General features: G+C 34.2%; 3 protein-coding genes across 3 annotated transcripts; all 3 read right to left on the reverse strand.

The window, feature by feature from the left end:
* Positions 1–382: 382 nt before the first annotated feature.
* On the reverse strand, positions 383–3,077 carry LOC113781183 (B3 domain-containing protein At3g19184-like). The gene is made up of 6 exons (XM_027327055.1): positions 2,853–3,077; positions 2,636–2,737; positions 1,858–1,889; positions 1,570–1,735; positions 1,270–1,476; positions 383–657 (listed from the first exon to the last, which is right to left on the reverse strand). Exons 1-6 carry the CDS (start codon positions 2,994–2,996, stop codon positions 613–615), a joined length of 696 nt encoding a protein of 231 aa, XP_027182856.1. The 5' UTR covers positions 2,997–3,077; the 3' UTR covers positions 383–612.
* Positions 3,078–4,073: 996 nt separating this feature from the next.
* LOC113780305 (chaperone protein ClpB4, mitochondrial-like) lies at positions 4,074–5,172 on the reverse strand. Its single transcript, XM_027326116.1, has 3 exons — positions 4,849–5,172; positions 4,508–4,657; positions 4,074–4,265 (listed from the first exon to the last, which is right to left on the reverse strand). The coding sequence occupies exons 1-3, from the start codon at positions 5,170–5,172 to the stop codon at positions 4,074–4,076; spliced, it is 666 nt and encodes a 221-aa protein (XP_027181917.1).
* Positions 5,173–7,486: 2,314 nt separating this feature from the next.
* On the reverse strand, positions 7,487–13,418 carry LOC113780306 (O-glucosyltransferase rumi homolog). The gene is made up of 7 exons (XM_027326118.1): positions 13,281–13,418; positions 12,867–13,010; positions 11,068–11,699; positions 10,039–10,231; positions 8,422–8,486; positions 8,103–8,313; positions 7,487–7,849 (listed from the first exon to the last, which is right to left on the reverse strand). Exons 1-7 carry the CDS (start codon positions 13,416–13,418, stop codon positions 7,487–7,489), a joined length of 1,746 nt encoding a protein of 581 aa, XP_027181919.1.
* Between the last annotated feature and the right edge of the window lie 3,889 nt (positions 13,419–17,307).

Here is a 17,307-nt window from a genome sequence, read left to right on the forward strand (position 1 = left end):
GTTAAAAATTACTATTTTATTCATTTTTAAAAAATAAAATATTTTTTTAAGTTCGAACTTGAGCTAGATTCGACATGAATTTGAATTGAACTCGAACTCGAGTTCAACAAAATTAAATCAAAATTCAGCTCAATTAGGCCAAAATTCAACTTGATTCAATTCATTTATAACCCCAGGTAACACACCTCACAGTTAATGAAAAGCAAGAACTACAAAGGAGGAGAAAAGGGTGCATGTGCAGATATTAATCCTCATTGTGACGTCTCCCTTCTTTTCTTTTCTTATATGTTTTTTTTATTTCCTCTATGCAACACTAATAAAATAGTTTAATTAGGATATGAGAAATTAACAATGAGTGACATGGTGAGCATATTCATTCATCTAAAAAGAAAACAGAAAAGAGATTTTAGTGGTTATATTATAGCATCCAAATAATTTTCAATTTAATTGTCAAACTAGCCTGCTCATGTACATAGAGTAAAGAGTTAAACCACAATCACTGGCAAAAATAGCATGAACCTCCCAACTACAACATGGCAGGAAGGAGCTTTTGCTTGCTTGCCGAATTAGTTTGGAACTGCAGCAAAAGGCAAATGCTATTTGCTAATTCCATCAGTTGCTACTGTCTTCAGCTTGATTTACCCTTACAATGTAGACCTGCATGCCCAGTCAGTTAATCATGAATACAGGACAAGACATACGAATCTCAGCTGGAATTGGTAAGAACTAAACACACAAAAACTTTTAACATGGTCATGATTGCTAGTTTCACCTCATGTATTAAGGGTGTAAACGAGTCTAATCAAACCGAATACAATAGTATTCCAGCTTGTTTGATTCTTTTAACAAACTTGAAATTTTGTTTAAGTTTGGCCTGTTTATTTGCCGAACCAAGTCTCAATGAGTTTTCTATCGAAATTGAAAGTTACTGAACATGAAATGCTATTCAAGTTTTGGTTTAACTTGTTAGTGAACCAAGCTCAAATAAGCTCTTACCAAACCAAGCTCTTACCAAGCCAAACTCGATTCAAGTATCGAATAGTTTGGTTCATCTTTCAACCCTACCAACTTGTGGCAAAAAAGAAGAGTAATGAGCAATAGGAATTTCTATGATGTTGTCGTAAGTCCATGCGATTTACATGCAATATCATAACATTAGAAAATTTCACTTTTTATTAAACATTTGAGCCTTGCTTGGATGTCACTTTGTCATGCTACAATGTATTCAAGTCATCGCATACATGAGCCCCAAGATTGAAAGAAATGTACCTTAAACTTTGTAGGCTCAATTAATTGGAAAACCAGGGCATCCCCATCAACCAACTCATGTTCAATGGAGAAACCCCTCCATCCACCACTAAGCCCGGTTTTCACAGCGAGGTACTTGGTGGGATACTCCTCTTCTTGCTCATCAACCAAGGTAACAGTTTCATCACGCTTTGGAAGGTATGTCTTGCAAAATTGGACTGGAAGCCCCTGTTAGGATTAAACCAAGTTAATCTTTTCCTCGATTATTGATACATCACCATGGACTACTTGCAATTAGATATTTCTGGTTTTCAAACTTACCAGCCAAAAACCACCGGTAACATGTGATTGAAGCATAGGCTTAACAAAGCTTGGGATTTTAGAATCTAAACCTGATTGTAACACCTCTGCTCTCTCCTGAGCATACTCTCTATCTTCGTCTGATGCATAAACTCTATTTGACAAATCCCTTCGCGAATAGCGATAGCTGAGCATCCAAATGCAATATAGGATCAGCAATCAATAAATGAGGTTTATATTAGTATGTAATACTACTTAGTAAATCACAGAATTTAAGAATTCAGGGAAGCTGTGGTTAAAAACTCAAACCGTCTAGGCCTTCCCAAAGGTTCAATTGGAACCTGCCAAAGAACCAAATAGATACATTAATGATGCAAGCTCTCTAGCATTACTACAGTGATTGCAAATTCACAACAGAGCATCCTGGAAAATATGGAAGACTTCGTCTATCAAAGTGTCTTAAGACACTTCTCTTGTTGCACAACTGGAAAAGCAAATAAATCTTACAAAATGGCACCAAAACATCAGATACATTATACTAATACCAATGATAACTTTGAGCGACAAATGGCTCGTTCAACCACAAAATTGGCACCTATTCCAGAATTTATACTAAGGATGGTGTTTAACATTGTTTGTGGCTGTTTCTGATTAATTGAACGACGGGAAAATTAGCCTCCTTGTAGTTGGAGGGAGACTTATCAATGTAACATCTATGACAGAACAAGTAGAAATCGGAAGAATCCACATATCAAATCACTCTTACAAATGACACTGAAAATCAAATAATTTATTTAACACTTACAAGTAAGACCAATTTCAAGTTTTTAACATGGAAGAAAATGGTAGATTCCATCAATGAAAGCACATTAAGCACTAACCTTTTAGCGAATTTGGAAAAAAATAAATCACTCTTACAAATATGACACTGAAAAATCAAATAAATGAACAGTGATGACAACAATAACAGACAAGTACTCTGTTAATCCACAAGATCAGCATATACTCCAGAAAAGTACTACTATAATCACATTTTAAATTGTTTTACAACCATTCATGATTAGTTCAAATAGAGGAAAAAACAAACCTCCTTGTAGTTAGGGGGAGGCTTGTCTGCGACGCGACTAGACCGTCGGATGGTAGAAGGGTCCACAGGCTGTCGAGCCACCTTCGGCTTCACCTTCTTCATCTGTTGGCAATCGTGAATAAGTATCAAAAGAGAAACAACAAAAAAAACCCATTACTCGGATTAAGAAAACGATCAAGAAAAATCGTTGGATAGAGGACAGAGAGAGGAGAAATACAGGAGAGGGCTTGGGGCTAATGGTGGAGTGGAGCGCTTGAGAGAGCTTGGTGAGATTGAGCTGCTCCAGTTTCTTCTTGTTCTGCTCCAATCTCTCATGCCGCCTTTCCTCGTACGCTAAAGCACCCTTCTTTGACACCACCATTCTTGATCTCTGCCTTGAACAACGATCTTGATGGATGGATACGAAGGAAGATGAAGGGTTGGACAAAGAGGAAGGGCGGAAATGAGACGTTTGAATTTTGTGAGTCGACACAGAAGATTTTGAATTTAAGAGGTTTAGAAGTATGTAGTGTACATGTCGGTCTAGGATAGGTGGCAGGTGGGGTTTAGCGGACAATTGGGGGGAACTACTGGATTAGGGGATTTAGTAATTGCCACCAGAATAGGATTCATTATTCTTTTGTTAGGAGATTAATTAATTAGTTAGAATCTATTACTAATTGAAACAAATCACACTCTAACGACATCTGACTTGACACTGACACTCTAGCCTCCTAAATAACGCACTTAGAAACAACCAAATTACAGGAGTTAAAATCTCAAGGCAGGGCCCTATGTTTCTCATCTATTTTTCGTTGATGATCCTCTAATTTTCTGTAAAGCTAATGGTAATGAAGCAGGACACATAAAGTGCAAAATGGTTATACCTTAAGGGGATTTATTACAATTAACCCTTAGGGGTATCAATGTCTTTATGACATCTCTATTACACAATATTAGAGGTAACTAACGGTTTAGGAAGGTAAAGTGACAAAAAAAAATGTTAAGGGATAAAGTACAAAACAAGTTAAACCTTAGGGTGACTTTTTGTGATTAACCCCAAAATAAGTGATGGCCACCTCCTTACACATGATCATTTACCTCTTAAACACGATTTCCAATAGGAGTTAGGAGTACCCTTTTTTTAATTAGTATTAGTTACTAACTTAAGTAATAACTATTGATTTTTCTTATGCAATGCAGGAGTTGATGACTTTTTTCAAACCTATCATCTAGTGAAGTATAAAAGTATTAACAATCTATGTGTCAGTTTGAACCTATAAAATTACAATAATCTTGTTTGTGCAATTGTAATTTAACAAAATACGAACCAATCAATTTAATAACTCCATTTATTTATTTGTAAATCATGCTAACCAAACATACCAGGGCAGATCTTTGATTTTTTTTTTCTGACGGAGTGGGTGTTCGGATCAATCCTTACGGGGCCCGACTAATCTCACTCCGGCCCGGAAGGAGAGGCCCTATCCCCCTGAACACGATAACTACGGAACTCGAACCTTTGCGGGCACTGGACACCAGCTCCTAAGGAGGCTTGCTGAGACCAACCGAGCTGCCCATGAGGTACAGGCAATTTGAGAGGTGGTGGCCACTGAGCTAAAGCTCTGTGGTTGCAGATCTTTGATATGCCCTGACAAAAAAATGTACTTAGTTTCTTTTCAAACAAAAAATGTGTGCGCTGAAAAAACATATTACTTTAAGACATCTGTTCAATTCCATAACCAGCCACCATAATGTTTCAAATTGGGTAACAGAACATACATATTTAATTAACATATCCAGGGCAGATCTTGGATATGCACACTAATATCATTCCATTTTCTTTATAAGCAATCTATTTTGGGGTGCAAGATCTTGGGCACCTAGGGATACATCAGCATCAACAATAACAGAATCTCCCTCTGTAATATCTCCTCCTAAAATTCCCATTGCAATTTCACTCTCAACCAGCTTCTGGATCACCCGCTTCACAGGCCGTGCACCAAAGTTTTGGTCAAAACCAATGTAGCCAAAAGATTTAACCTTTCCTGAGTGCAATGCAGGTCAATTTTCTTTTTCTTAAGCCTTTCTTTAACACGATCTATCTATCGTTTGACAATTTTGATGATTTGCTTAGAATCTAAAGGTTGGAAAACAATGTACTCGTCAATTCGATTCATGTACTCTGGCTGAAATGTTTGTCCAGCCATCTCAATTACTTTATTCTTCATTACCTCATATGTGTCCTCCCTGCCTTCCCCCTTGTTGCTAAGAGTTTCCAAAATATACTGAGAACCAATATTCGAAGTCATGATGACTATGGTCTTTTTTAAACTGACTGTTTTTCCCGAAGAATCAGTGAGTCTCCCGTCATCCAACAACTGTAACAAGATGTTGAAAACGTTAGGATCTGCCTTCTCAATTTCATCAAAAAGCACAATTGACTGAGGACTCCTGCGGACTGCATCAGCGAGCTGTCCACCTTCTTCATAACCAATGTAACCTGGTGGGGCACCAATTAATCCACTGACTTGATATTTTTCCATGTATTCACTCATATCTATCCGCACCAATTTAGGGTTCTGTGAGTTGCTAATGTTTGCGAGCTAAGTTTTACTAACACCTGAAGGACCTAAGAACATAAAACTTGCAATTGGCCGTTAGGGTCAGACAAGCCAACACTTGAACGCCTGATAGCATCAGCTACAGATTTGACAGCAGTTTCTTGACCAACAACCCTTTTGCAAATTTTTTTTTCCAATGAGACAAGCCTATCCCTCTGAGACAGGTCACGGTTTGATACTGGTGCGCCTGTCTGTTTTGCAAAGGTTTTCCTATCCCTCTGAGACTGGTCACGGTTTAATACTGGTACGCCTGTCCGTTCTGCAAAGGTTTTGCAAAGCCTTTGTAATTTCAATGCCAACCATTACAGCCCCAGCCCAAGCCCTTACTATTCCTTCTCGTGCCATATTTTTAATCTGTGACTTATCAGTGATCCCGTGGTTGGTGGTTGCAGTACTTGAGTAACACCAAGCCAATGTGAAAGCTTCACGTGTAACGATATCTTTGAAGCATGATGATGAGGATATAATATAATTGGAATCTCCTTGATTGCTAATCCATGGACTGATGATGGAGAGGGGAAACTGATCAGGGTTGTACTAGTGGAAGAAGACAGTTTTCTGGCGGCTAGAGACACTGCTGGAGGACAACGATGAGGGCTAGAGGACCCTCTAGGAGCCGCGACGGCAGCCAAGGGAAGCCTGCAAGTCGACATATCTTGGATTTTCGTGCGATTGTGCCGTGGTTAGTATATGCTTATATAGTAAATGTTGACAAAACCCTAACAAGTAAGATTCTTGTACAAAGGTAAGTTAAATATTTGTTTCTTCTTGTGGTGAATGTTTTCGTGCTAAAAAAGGTAGCATCTTGGCATATAGGAGGACAAACGTAGCAATAAGGACATTAGGAATCAAACACTCACCATGAGAAAAAAAAGAAAGTATTGATGAATGTCTACTTTTAACTAAAATCTAAAATGGTATGGCTACGGGTGCTATTGTACACTCTTAAATAGGAGACGAAATCAGAATTTTTGTTTGGGGCACGGATACTAAATACATGCTACTACAAGCCCACCTTATTTTGAGTCAAAATTTGATTAAGCTTGTTAGGTAATACAGGTATTAAAAGAGACGAATATTAGTGATCGTGAGGTCCGTGGTTTGATTATCAAGCCCCGTCTGTCCTTATGAAGTTTGGAGTATCTTTTTGAATAAAAAATAAATAAAAATAAAATTATAGATAACAAACTCTCGAGTTGCTTTAAGTTCTTCCAATTTAGAAGACTAACAATTATGCAACTTTGTATTCATACCATGTTATAATGTATTCTTTAATTGATTTGCACCAAAAAAAAATCTTCATGATTATAGCATAAGGGAAAATTTTTCATCCGTAAAAAATGTTTGAAGAAAAAAGAAAAACTTTAGGGCAAAAGTTAGATTCTAAATGACCGCAACATTAAACTGAAGTTTGTTCTTTTCCCAACTTACATCTCACACCTTACTCATTTATTCCATTTATTATATATTTTTCTTTCACATTTAATAGTTGTAATAATAAATTGGTTTGGCTAATGGGTGGGCAACGAGGACTCCTTAAGAGGGCAGTTCAGGTTTTAACATTTCGAATAAGTGTAGTTAAATTGAAAATACATACATAAATACACTAGGTGTGTATAATTATAATTATGTGTGTATATATATGTATTGGTGGAGTTAAGTAAGGTTATACCTTGACCTATACTAGAAATGGAAAGGAATGTATTCATGGGAAATCGAGCTACAATACTGCTATGTTCAAAGATTAGTTCCACAAAAAATGTATGTACTTGAATTTGATCTCAAACTCGTTTAAACATTTTCAAGACATGCTTGGCTTGTATACCCTATGGTAAAATTAAGCTAGCAACTCAATCCTGTACACTAGCAACTCAAATTTGTACATGGATCCTAAATTAATAATGTACGACAAATATGAAAAGTTTTTTATTTATACGTGTATAAAATCTATTAATTTTTTAAATAATGATTCGCCATTACTGGACTAAATACGACGGATACGAAAATATTAGGTACAGTTTGTCCAAAATTAACATCGAGAGTTTAAAGTGAGAATCCTTGAAAATGTAGGGAATATAAAGTAAAATTAGTCCTTTCCTTTAAACTTTTTACCACTACAATGAATATTCCCTTGAATAATCCCAAATAGAATAATAGTGAGGAAGAGAAACCAGGTAGAAATATATGGTGTAGACATTTGCATAGAAATGACAAACCAGAAGAAGAAAAACATCTTAGCCTGTATTAACTACTTGTGATTGTTTTGACTATTCAGGTACTGTTCTTCCAAAGTCTCCGCTTGCCTTATTCTGCTTTCTTTTCTCTCCAAAATTGAATGAAATGTAGCAGGACCATAAGGAGGAGGCATGGTGCATGGAGCTTCATTAGAGGGACCTGTAACAACTGAGTCCATCATGTACTTCTTCACCAATCCATCAGCTGGGCAGGCCATTGATTCTGAACAAACTTCAATTGCATTTGGAGGAACACTTGGCTTGTACTTTAGAAGCTTAGCATACTCTTTCAAGAGGTGAAACATGTAATCATACACATATTTCATTTGCAGCTCCTCTTGAACAAATCTACTTGCTGCTTTGCCAATGGCCTGTGCCTATGATGTGAAGCAAGATCTTAATTGATAAAAGTAAAACTTCTTAAGCCGGCATCGAAAATTTCGTTCTATTTAACTTTCTATTCAGAAAAAAAAAAATTTATAATCCTCTCTAAACAATTGCCTTAGTTACCTTTTCATCTCACGTGTATGATATTACAAAAATTGTTACAGTGCATAGTGCAAAACAATTTCTCAATTAATTAATCTTCAATTGAAAGCTGAAAGTGGTACTAGATGATCAATTTATTACCTCTTCCTGATGGTTATTGCCCCATTCAACAGCATACTTGATTGATCTGCACTTGTTTATATCTCTTATGGGCCAATAGTGTTGCAAAGGTATCAAACTTCTTGAGAAGAATTCGTAGTAACGTGGCTTGACCATTAAAGTAACAGAATCACAAGCAAGAATGTACTTTTGACTAACGGACCACCCAAATCCTTCAATATAAATCTTAAATCTGTGTCATTCATGCGAAGGTTGGAATCAAATCAAAGTTTATTCATCAAAGCACAATGCAGGTTAAGCAAAAATAAATATAATGCAAGATAATTTACTTGTTCTATACCTGTGAATGCATTGGTTGGCTAAGTTGGAGTTTTTGAAATCTTGTCGTTCTTCACTGTGCCAGTCCTGCTAATTAACAATAAATTATGAGAGTTTGGTTTTGTGCCTCCGATTCAACTGGCTGCTTTTGCTAAATGATCATGAATTAAAGGAGTAAAGTAAGAGAATTAATTAGATTAACATTAAGATGAAAAGCTTGTGAAGGTGATTAAATTAGGTGAAACTTACTTTCAATACTTAGGAGTCCATGGTCTATTGGTAAGTCAAATGAGCTAGGCTATGATATATTCCAACCCAATAGGGTAATGTACGCTAAGGACCTTTGATTTAATGGTAAATTAAAGTTAAGTTTGATTGATTTGTGTGGTTAAAAAGCCTCGGTTTCTAACTTCACAAGTTTGTACGTAAGTTAGTTGTCTCATCGTACATATAGATTTTTCTAATTGTATTATTAAGGCTAGCATTTAAACAAAAAACAAAAACAAAAAGTGGGTTTTTGTACTTGTGTTCTTGTTATTATAAATATGATTACTTTTATCTTTTGATAAGATTATAAGAGAAACCCAAAATAGTGGGAGAAATTACAACTCAACACTACCACAAATTAACACACAAATAGTGGAATTAGCATTAGCGTACAATTAGAAGCAATCCACAACGTTAACATACACTTAAACCTAGAAGTTCTAATTTTTGGCTACTAAGTTAGGGTTTCACCGGCTCGTGTTCTTTTTATTATAGAGAGAGAAAAAAGGATGGGATTATTGTTCTTGTACTTTTATTATTGTCAAAAAAAAATATATCAACTGTTGTTCTCATGATCCTATAATTGCATAACATTGCTGTACATATAAACCTCCAGCCCAAAAGAATATTACAGTCTTTTACGTACTATACAAGGAAGGATAAGAAACCCCCAAAAAAAAAAAAATCGATATGGTATCCTTCTCAATCTGCAGGTTTTGATATGGACGTAATCCATGTATATTATGTCTCACATAATAGGATTTTGATACCTACCATTGCTTTTGCAGCTGCACCATGCAATGAACAGCCCCAAATTGGACCGAAGGAGTCCGACTCAATCTTGGCCAATAATCAAAATCTGATTTGAGATCAACAGACCAAATTGGGACTGTCATTGCACGGTGCAGTTGCTAGTAGACTCCACCTGAACCCCTTTGTGAGCTCATATTCTTCTAAAACACAGTTCACATAGACAAGTCTGTATTATTCCCTCCGTCCTAATTATTTTATCATGTTTCGAGAATTTAACATTTTAAAAATAGTGATTTGATTGCAATATTTGTGTTTATCTTTCTAATTTTATCCCTACAGATTTAAAATTTGAATTTAAATGATAACATACATATAATCAAAGGGAGAGACTATATTGGAAGGAGAGATAAAAAAAAAGTATCTTGATTTTCTCACTATGACAAATATTTTTAAATATTTTAAAATGAAAAGTATGACATTTTCAGTAAGACGAAAGAAATAAAATTTCATATCATACGCGTATATGACATATTAGAAATAAAAAGAAAAAATCAAAAGCGTCTTATTGTGCATCTATCATTGCCTCAAAAAAAAGAGAGGGCGTGCAATGTAGCTACACCTGTTGGTAGATGCGAGCATTCCAGTCTTGTTTGCCCGAAACATTGCACCTAAGCAAATCCTTCCTTGAAAGCGTAAGTTTAGCGTTGCCCTTCCAATATGCCTGCGGCTCCTTGTCCACCCATTGCATCCGCTCGTTCCCTTCTTTCAAGTCCTTCGACAATTGCTCCCATGGCTTTATAGCAATTTCAGGCCTAGCTATTGAAATATATATATAGATAAAATATGTACAAAGAGCCTATATATAATAACATGTCTCGTTTCTTTTACATGTCATTACCAAACAAAGAACAAAATTGAAAAATGAATCAAATTATTTGATACTCGAATAGAACTTAGTTTAGTAAGAGATCATTCAAATTTGGCTCACCAACTAGTCAAGCCAAAATTGAACAGTATTTTATATTCGATAATATTTAAATTCGATAAAAAAAAAACTTGATCAAACTCGATTTAGCCAAAAAACAAATCAAGTTTGAACAAATTTCAAACTCGTTAAAATAATCAAACAGACTTGAATATTTTGGTGTTAGATTTGATTAGACTTTTTTACACCCTTGACAAAGAGAGAATAAGAAGCAAAATAATCATGTAAGTGGATTGCTAGGTCCATAATTAGTAAATCCCTTGTACTAATGTTGTCATACTTTCTATGTATAGTTATGAACATAAACTAATCTCGCTATATCAAGTAACTCTTACGACTTTTCATTTCTAAAACTGTAACTTAAACAGGTCATTATGATAGAACAAAATGATTATCAGTCATAATCTGTCTCGAACGATATACTTGTTCGATAGATTATGAATTTTCAATCGTGTTATTATAACCTATTTTGTAGAACGTGTAAAAATTAGGACACTATTATTATAACCAAATCCAACCCTTAACCTTGCCCTTCCTTCATCATTAACCACTTTAATTTGAAAGAAGTTTGTCTTTAACTTTTGTAACAAATTCAAAAGCAACTTAATATATCTCCTCGAGCCAAGGAAGTCATCGAACTTAATTAACAATGAAAATGCTTACCATCCCCAAAATGACCAATCCGGAAAAACAATGTCAAAGGTGGCATCATCTCCATCATAGCTAAACAGGGCTGGTGGAGCCGAGGCATTTGGATTGGGATAAAGCTGTTTTACCACAGTCGGCTGGTCGGCGCAGCTGAATATCATATCCAAATCAGGTAATCGACCCGGGTACAACCGTAGTAACTGTAAAATTCCCCATTGCGTGAAAACATCTCGAGTCTGAAATGACCTCCGGTAAGTCTCCACGTAAACTGTCCCATTAACTACTACCAGTCGGAAGCTAGCTGTTCTTTTAGCTGCCTCCACCATGCCTAATGTGATTCCTGTCTCCCTCCATGGCCAAAGATCTTCGTGGATCCAACAGAAGTAATCAGGGCAGGTGGGTTGCATTGCTGCGTCTGGGTCTGGGTCTAGGTCTGAATCTAAATTTTCGTCTGATTTTGAAAACTTTAGTGGATAGTAGCTTGTGGGGCAAGTAATTTGTACAGTACTGTTAGTGTGTGAGCAAGTCATCGGGATTTCAATGGGATTCCTCTTGGGATTTTTCCAAGGATCGTGAAGACGAGGGTATTTAGGAAATGTGATGCCAGCGAATATTGATTTTGGCGAGTAATTTCCTGGAAAATTTGACTGAAATGTATGATCAGATTACGAGATGCAAAACATTAGAAGTCAAAGAAAAAAACAAAGAATAGTAATTAGCAGCGATTTTTATGACTTACAAATGTATATCAGTAAAGTGAAGTATTATCAGTTTATATTTATGCATGGGATGTTCGTATTTTTTAAGGTGACTTGAGTATTATTTGGAGATTCACGGACAGCTATCATATGAAAACTTCTTATTAATTTGATGGAACTGGTTTTGGTATGATTAGTGAATACTGATACAGTCCCAAGTTGAGTGTGATCTTTGAGTTTCATTGGACAAATTCCTAAGATTTTACATTAACACTCACATTTGAGTTGTGTATTTGGATTAAAAATTATTTGAAAATCTACTTTCAGAACAATATTGCCGCATTTTTGTGGTGTGATTTATGTAAAATAAAAAGGCGTTTGAATATAGAATACAATAATACAATATATATATATATATATATATATATATATATATATATATATATATGGAGGGGCTAAATTCACACCCCTCTATGTATCTTAAATTCATACTTGGTACAACTTTTGATACTAATAATATAAGTGATCAATGCTCATGGAACAAGATATTAATGTATTAGGAGCGTGGATTTAGATGGTGTGTGTGTCTATATATATAGATATATATATGTGTGTGTGTGTATATAGAGGGAAGGTTTAAATTCATAGTGTGTATTAATTAAATGCTAATAACACAAGTCATCAAGAAATGAAAAGTGTAAATTCAAAATGAAGGGGTGTGAATTTAGCCACTCCCAAATTCAACTAATCACTTCTCAGTGTATTGAAACATTTGAGACAGTGGTACATTGGAAGCACGTAAAATAGAGGTATCCTTTTTATGGACCAGTGGACGGATTTTCAAGAAAAATTGATACAATCTTACTTCCATGCCACTTCTGCTAAACAAATTCAATTTTAGAATACTTATTCTAACAATCATGTGAAATCTTAAAATGTCATAAAAATTAAATTTCTTTTGAAAAAATGATATAAAACAAACCAAGAAATTTTAGGGTTGAAAACTGGAAAATTTGATAAATACCCACTCTGTGTGAGATTCAGTCCACATGATTGAAATTTAAGCATGGAGAAATAGATGAATAGTGAGGACAAAATAGTTAAAATAACAATTACACTGGAGTCCAGCAAGCGTGCCAGGACGAAAGCAACAATGCACAGAATGACTAAGAACAATGTAGCCAGGGAAGATCGGCAGTGACGATGGAGAATCCCTTGCAACACTACTGGATCTTTCATCTTTGCATTGTCCAAATGCACCTGCAAAATCCACCACCTTAGAGTGTTGTGTATATTGACTTAATATTAGATAATTACTTGAAGTCGGTCAAGTTTCTCATTAGCTAACATGCCCTCAAGGAAGAAGGCAGAAAAATATGGGAATTAAAGAAAATTGACATGAATTTGGCCATTTGACAAGGGATGGATCGCTAGAGATGAAAATTAACGGGGAAAGTTGTGGTTTTGGAGGACAAAAATTCTAAGTCTTGGAGCTTAAACGTGTTGTTATAAGTACGAGTCATGTGATACCTTTTCCTTTCTTGCTATCTTAGGAAGCAATTTTGGTGTTGCTCCAAGTACAAGTCTTGTGATAACTTTTTTGTCTTGTAGTTTTATCTTAGGAAGCCATGCGACTCTTGCAGGAAGTTTAGATGGTGTAAAATTCATCGGTTCAAGTGGCACTCTAAACCTTACAAGGAAAGAAAGAAAGAAAGAAACAAAAAAGAAAAAAGTTTGACTCTTGGAACGAAGTTTTCATGATTCCCCGATTAATGCACCTTAACTGTTAAACTGTGCTGGGGAAGATAGTGCAAAACTTTTATATAACTCACTTTTGGTATGTAAATGAAAAGAAAAACTAAGTATTTTGTTAATAAAGATCTTTTAGAGTTAACATTGGGTGTATCACTTGCCTACAATCTGGCTTTATATCTCTTGTTACAGATTGTTTTCAATTTCTTTTTGTGAGTTTGGAATGGTTTTGTGCAATGTTTTTAAATTCAGACCATTTACAAAACCGAATGAACTTCTGGTTCACGATCAAATCGGTTCAACCAATTTAGCTTGGTTCAAATGTTTTTCTTTTTTATATTTATTATGTACATTGAATGACTTTAAAATTTGGAAAAAAAAATTAGTATGAATTGATTGAAAAGCCTCCTTTTTAACTGGTTCGACCGACTCTTGATGGAGTTTGACTAGTTCAATTGATTTGTGGGTTGACTAGTGAATCGGACCAGTGTCATAACTGATTCATGGTTTGATCAATCGAACTAACCGATTCAGTCTAATTTTCTAAACGCTAGTTTTGTGCGCCCTCATCCATTTTTTAACCCCTTCCCTCATAATATAGAAATTTAAAGGACATTCTGTCTCCAATCAAATTTCAAGTACTAGTACAAGTATTTGTAAACATTTTTTAAAATCTAACATAATCTATACTACAAGAATTTTCTAAAATAGCTGAAAAGAAATGTCAATCGCTTAAACAATATGATATATTCATCTCTTCTCTTTTATCACTCAACCTTTCAACTCTAACTTTTTTTTTCACAAAAAAATCACTTTATTTCATGAAGAATAGAGAACTAAATTGCATACAAGGGGACAACTTCCCAATCAATTCAATGTTTGGATAGTAGATCATTGAAAATATTATATAGAATAATAATGTAGCATTTATTTGTGATGCGATACATGTGGGATTAAAAAAGTTGTTCGGAATATAAAAAGGTGACTAAAAATATGTCTATAATATAAATAATTTTTTTTACAAATAAATTTCTATCAAAATAAATGTTTGGATACGAGATTATTTGAAAACATTATTTAGATAAAAATATTATTTTTTTATGATGTGATGTATGTGATATCAAAAGTTGGTTGAAAATATAAAAAGCTGATAAAAAATGTGTTTATGATGTAAGCATTTTTTTCAAATAAAATTTGTATCCAAAAAGCCCACTAGTGATTTTCGATTCTACCTAGTGGTAGATACAGTCACGGTTCTAGAACTATCATTCTAGTTTAAAAATTGATGATTTCAGCTTTTTTCAAAAGTAGAACCATAGGGATGGTTATGATTATGGTTCTTGAACCTTTAGTTCCGATTTGATTTTGGTTTCAATTTTATTCCAGTTATGGTTCCAATTTCCTTCGATTACGATTCCAATTCTTTTAGTTATACTTAAACACTTATTGTTATAAAATTGATTCTAAGAAAATATGACATTGAATGTAGAAAAAAACTTTATTGTATTATCATATGCAAAGAAAAAGAAAAATGATGCAAATTTTATATAAAAAAAATACCTCATTATTGATTAGATTGGATTGATTTTGGATTTAGATGAGTTATAGAGTCTAGACTTACCAATAGAATGGGACAATGGATTGTTGGATTAGAATTGGAACTGTTGGTATTAGATGTTAACTATTGATATTGAACTTTAAACTGGCTAAACAGGTTTAGGTAGCAAAATATTTTTTAGATGGTTTGAACTGGTCCTAAACCGCCAGTTCCAATTCAAGTTTTTTATGAATCTAAACCTAAATCTTTAGTCACTAATATAGTTCTAGTTTCGATTTTCACTTCAACAAATCACCAATTCAGTTTCAATCCGATTCCGATTCAAATCTGAACCATGGTCACCTCTACCCAGCGGTTTGAAGCCTTCAAATTTTATCTTTGATTTGTTCTTTTCCCCGTAAAGCAATTACATGTATTCTTTAATAACATCCAATCAAACAAAAGTAAGCTTTTTTTTTTTTATCGAGTAATCGTTAACACACTTAAATTATAACTGACTTATCACGTGAATACACACAATCACAAATATTGCACCTTTACATTTATACACTTTTTCAAAATAACACACTTTTCTTTAAAAAGCTAACACTTAAAAGATCACTTCTTAATAAGTGGTCGATGAATACCCTGTTAGCCAAACTCATAAAAGTATAAAACTTAATGGATTGTTTCATCGCAATATGTAGTGATAAATAAAGGTAAGTGAGATATTAGCAACACTCTTGAAAAAGTTTCTGGTACTCCTTCCACGCTAAATCATGATTTAATGGACGAAACTACCCTACACTTCTTTTTTTTTTTTTTTTTTTTTTTTTTTTAACTTGACACGAGCATTTGGAGGTAATTGTGTGTTCCTTATTCTTTTCCTTTCAAATTTGTGGTCAACTAAAGATTTGAATATGTTCTATGTACGTAAGATAGATTTTTGTTAAATTTGTTGGTGATTGTGTGCAAGAGTGATGGTTTACACTCTAATTAGAGGTCCATCCATTATCTTTGTGATAGTCCAATGCATTTGCATCTAAATTAAAAAAAAAATTTCAGAAATAGTGGTTGGTTTAGGTTTTAAAACGCACTATAAAATCACAAAAGATTAATTGAGGTGGAAGCCTATATTGAATTGAAGACAAAAATAGATGATTTTGATTCGAGAAGAAATGCCATGAACAAGAAATGTTAAAAGGACATTTGTAGAATTCAAGGAACGCAAATGACCAAAATAATATACTCCAACTTCCCTTCTGTTGGGAGGATCGAGTTTCGGACTCCCTTTATACGTGGCAAGCTAGAGTTTTTTTTTTTTTATTGGATACGATAAATCTATATTACAGAGAGAAAGAATTTAAGGAGATTCAAAAATATATAGAATAATAATGTAGCATTTATTTATGATACGATGCATGTGGGATTGAAAAAGTTGTTTGGAATATAAAAAGGTAACTGAAAAATATGTCTATAATGTAAATAGTTTTTTTTTTTAACAAACAAATTTCTATCAAAATAAATGTGTTTGGATAGGAGATTATTTGAAAATATTATTTCGATAAAAATATTAATTTTTTATAATGTGATGTATGTGATATAAAAATCTGGTTGAAAATATAAAAAACTAATAGAAAAATATGTTTATGATGTAATCATTTTTTCAAATAAAATTTGTATCCAAAAAGCCCACTAGTGATTTTCGACCTAGTGGTAGATATCGTCACGGTTCTAGAACCATCGTTCTAGTTTAAAAATTAACAATTTCAGCTTTTTTCAAAAGTGGAACCTAACCATCACTTATAGGGATGGTTATGATTATGGTTCTTGAACCTTTAGTTCCGATTTGATTTTGGTTTCGATTTTATTCCAGTTATGATTTCAATTTCCTTCGATTACGATTCCAATTCTTTTAGTTATACTTAAACACTTATTGTTATAAAATTGATTCTAAGAAAATATTACATTGAATGTAGAAAAAAACTTTATTGTATTATCATATGCAAAGAAAAAGAAAAATGATGCAAATTTTAAGCAAATCAAACGATTGCATTATATACTCTGTATGAATTTTTTTCAAGCAAATCACATATTATGACGATTCTTAGGAGGCAAAGTTTGATCTTCTACCCCACCAGCCTTAATGCTTTGGTAGTTGGGCTGGCGGTTGGAAACGTCCGATTTAGATAGGAATAAGGAAAAGCGCGGTCCTGCACACGTCATTTACGCGTCTAAGTAACGCGTGGAATCTGCATTTAACTCGAT

Source organism: Coffea eugenioides, chromosome 8, assembly GCF_003713205.1.
Source record: "Coffea eugenioides isolate CCC68of chromosome 8, Ceug_1.0, whole genome shotgun sequence".
NCBI classification, from domain to species: Eukaryota; Viridiplantae; Streptophyta; class Magnoliopsida; order Gentianales; family Rubiaceae; genus Coffea; species Coffea eugenioides.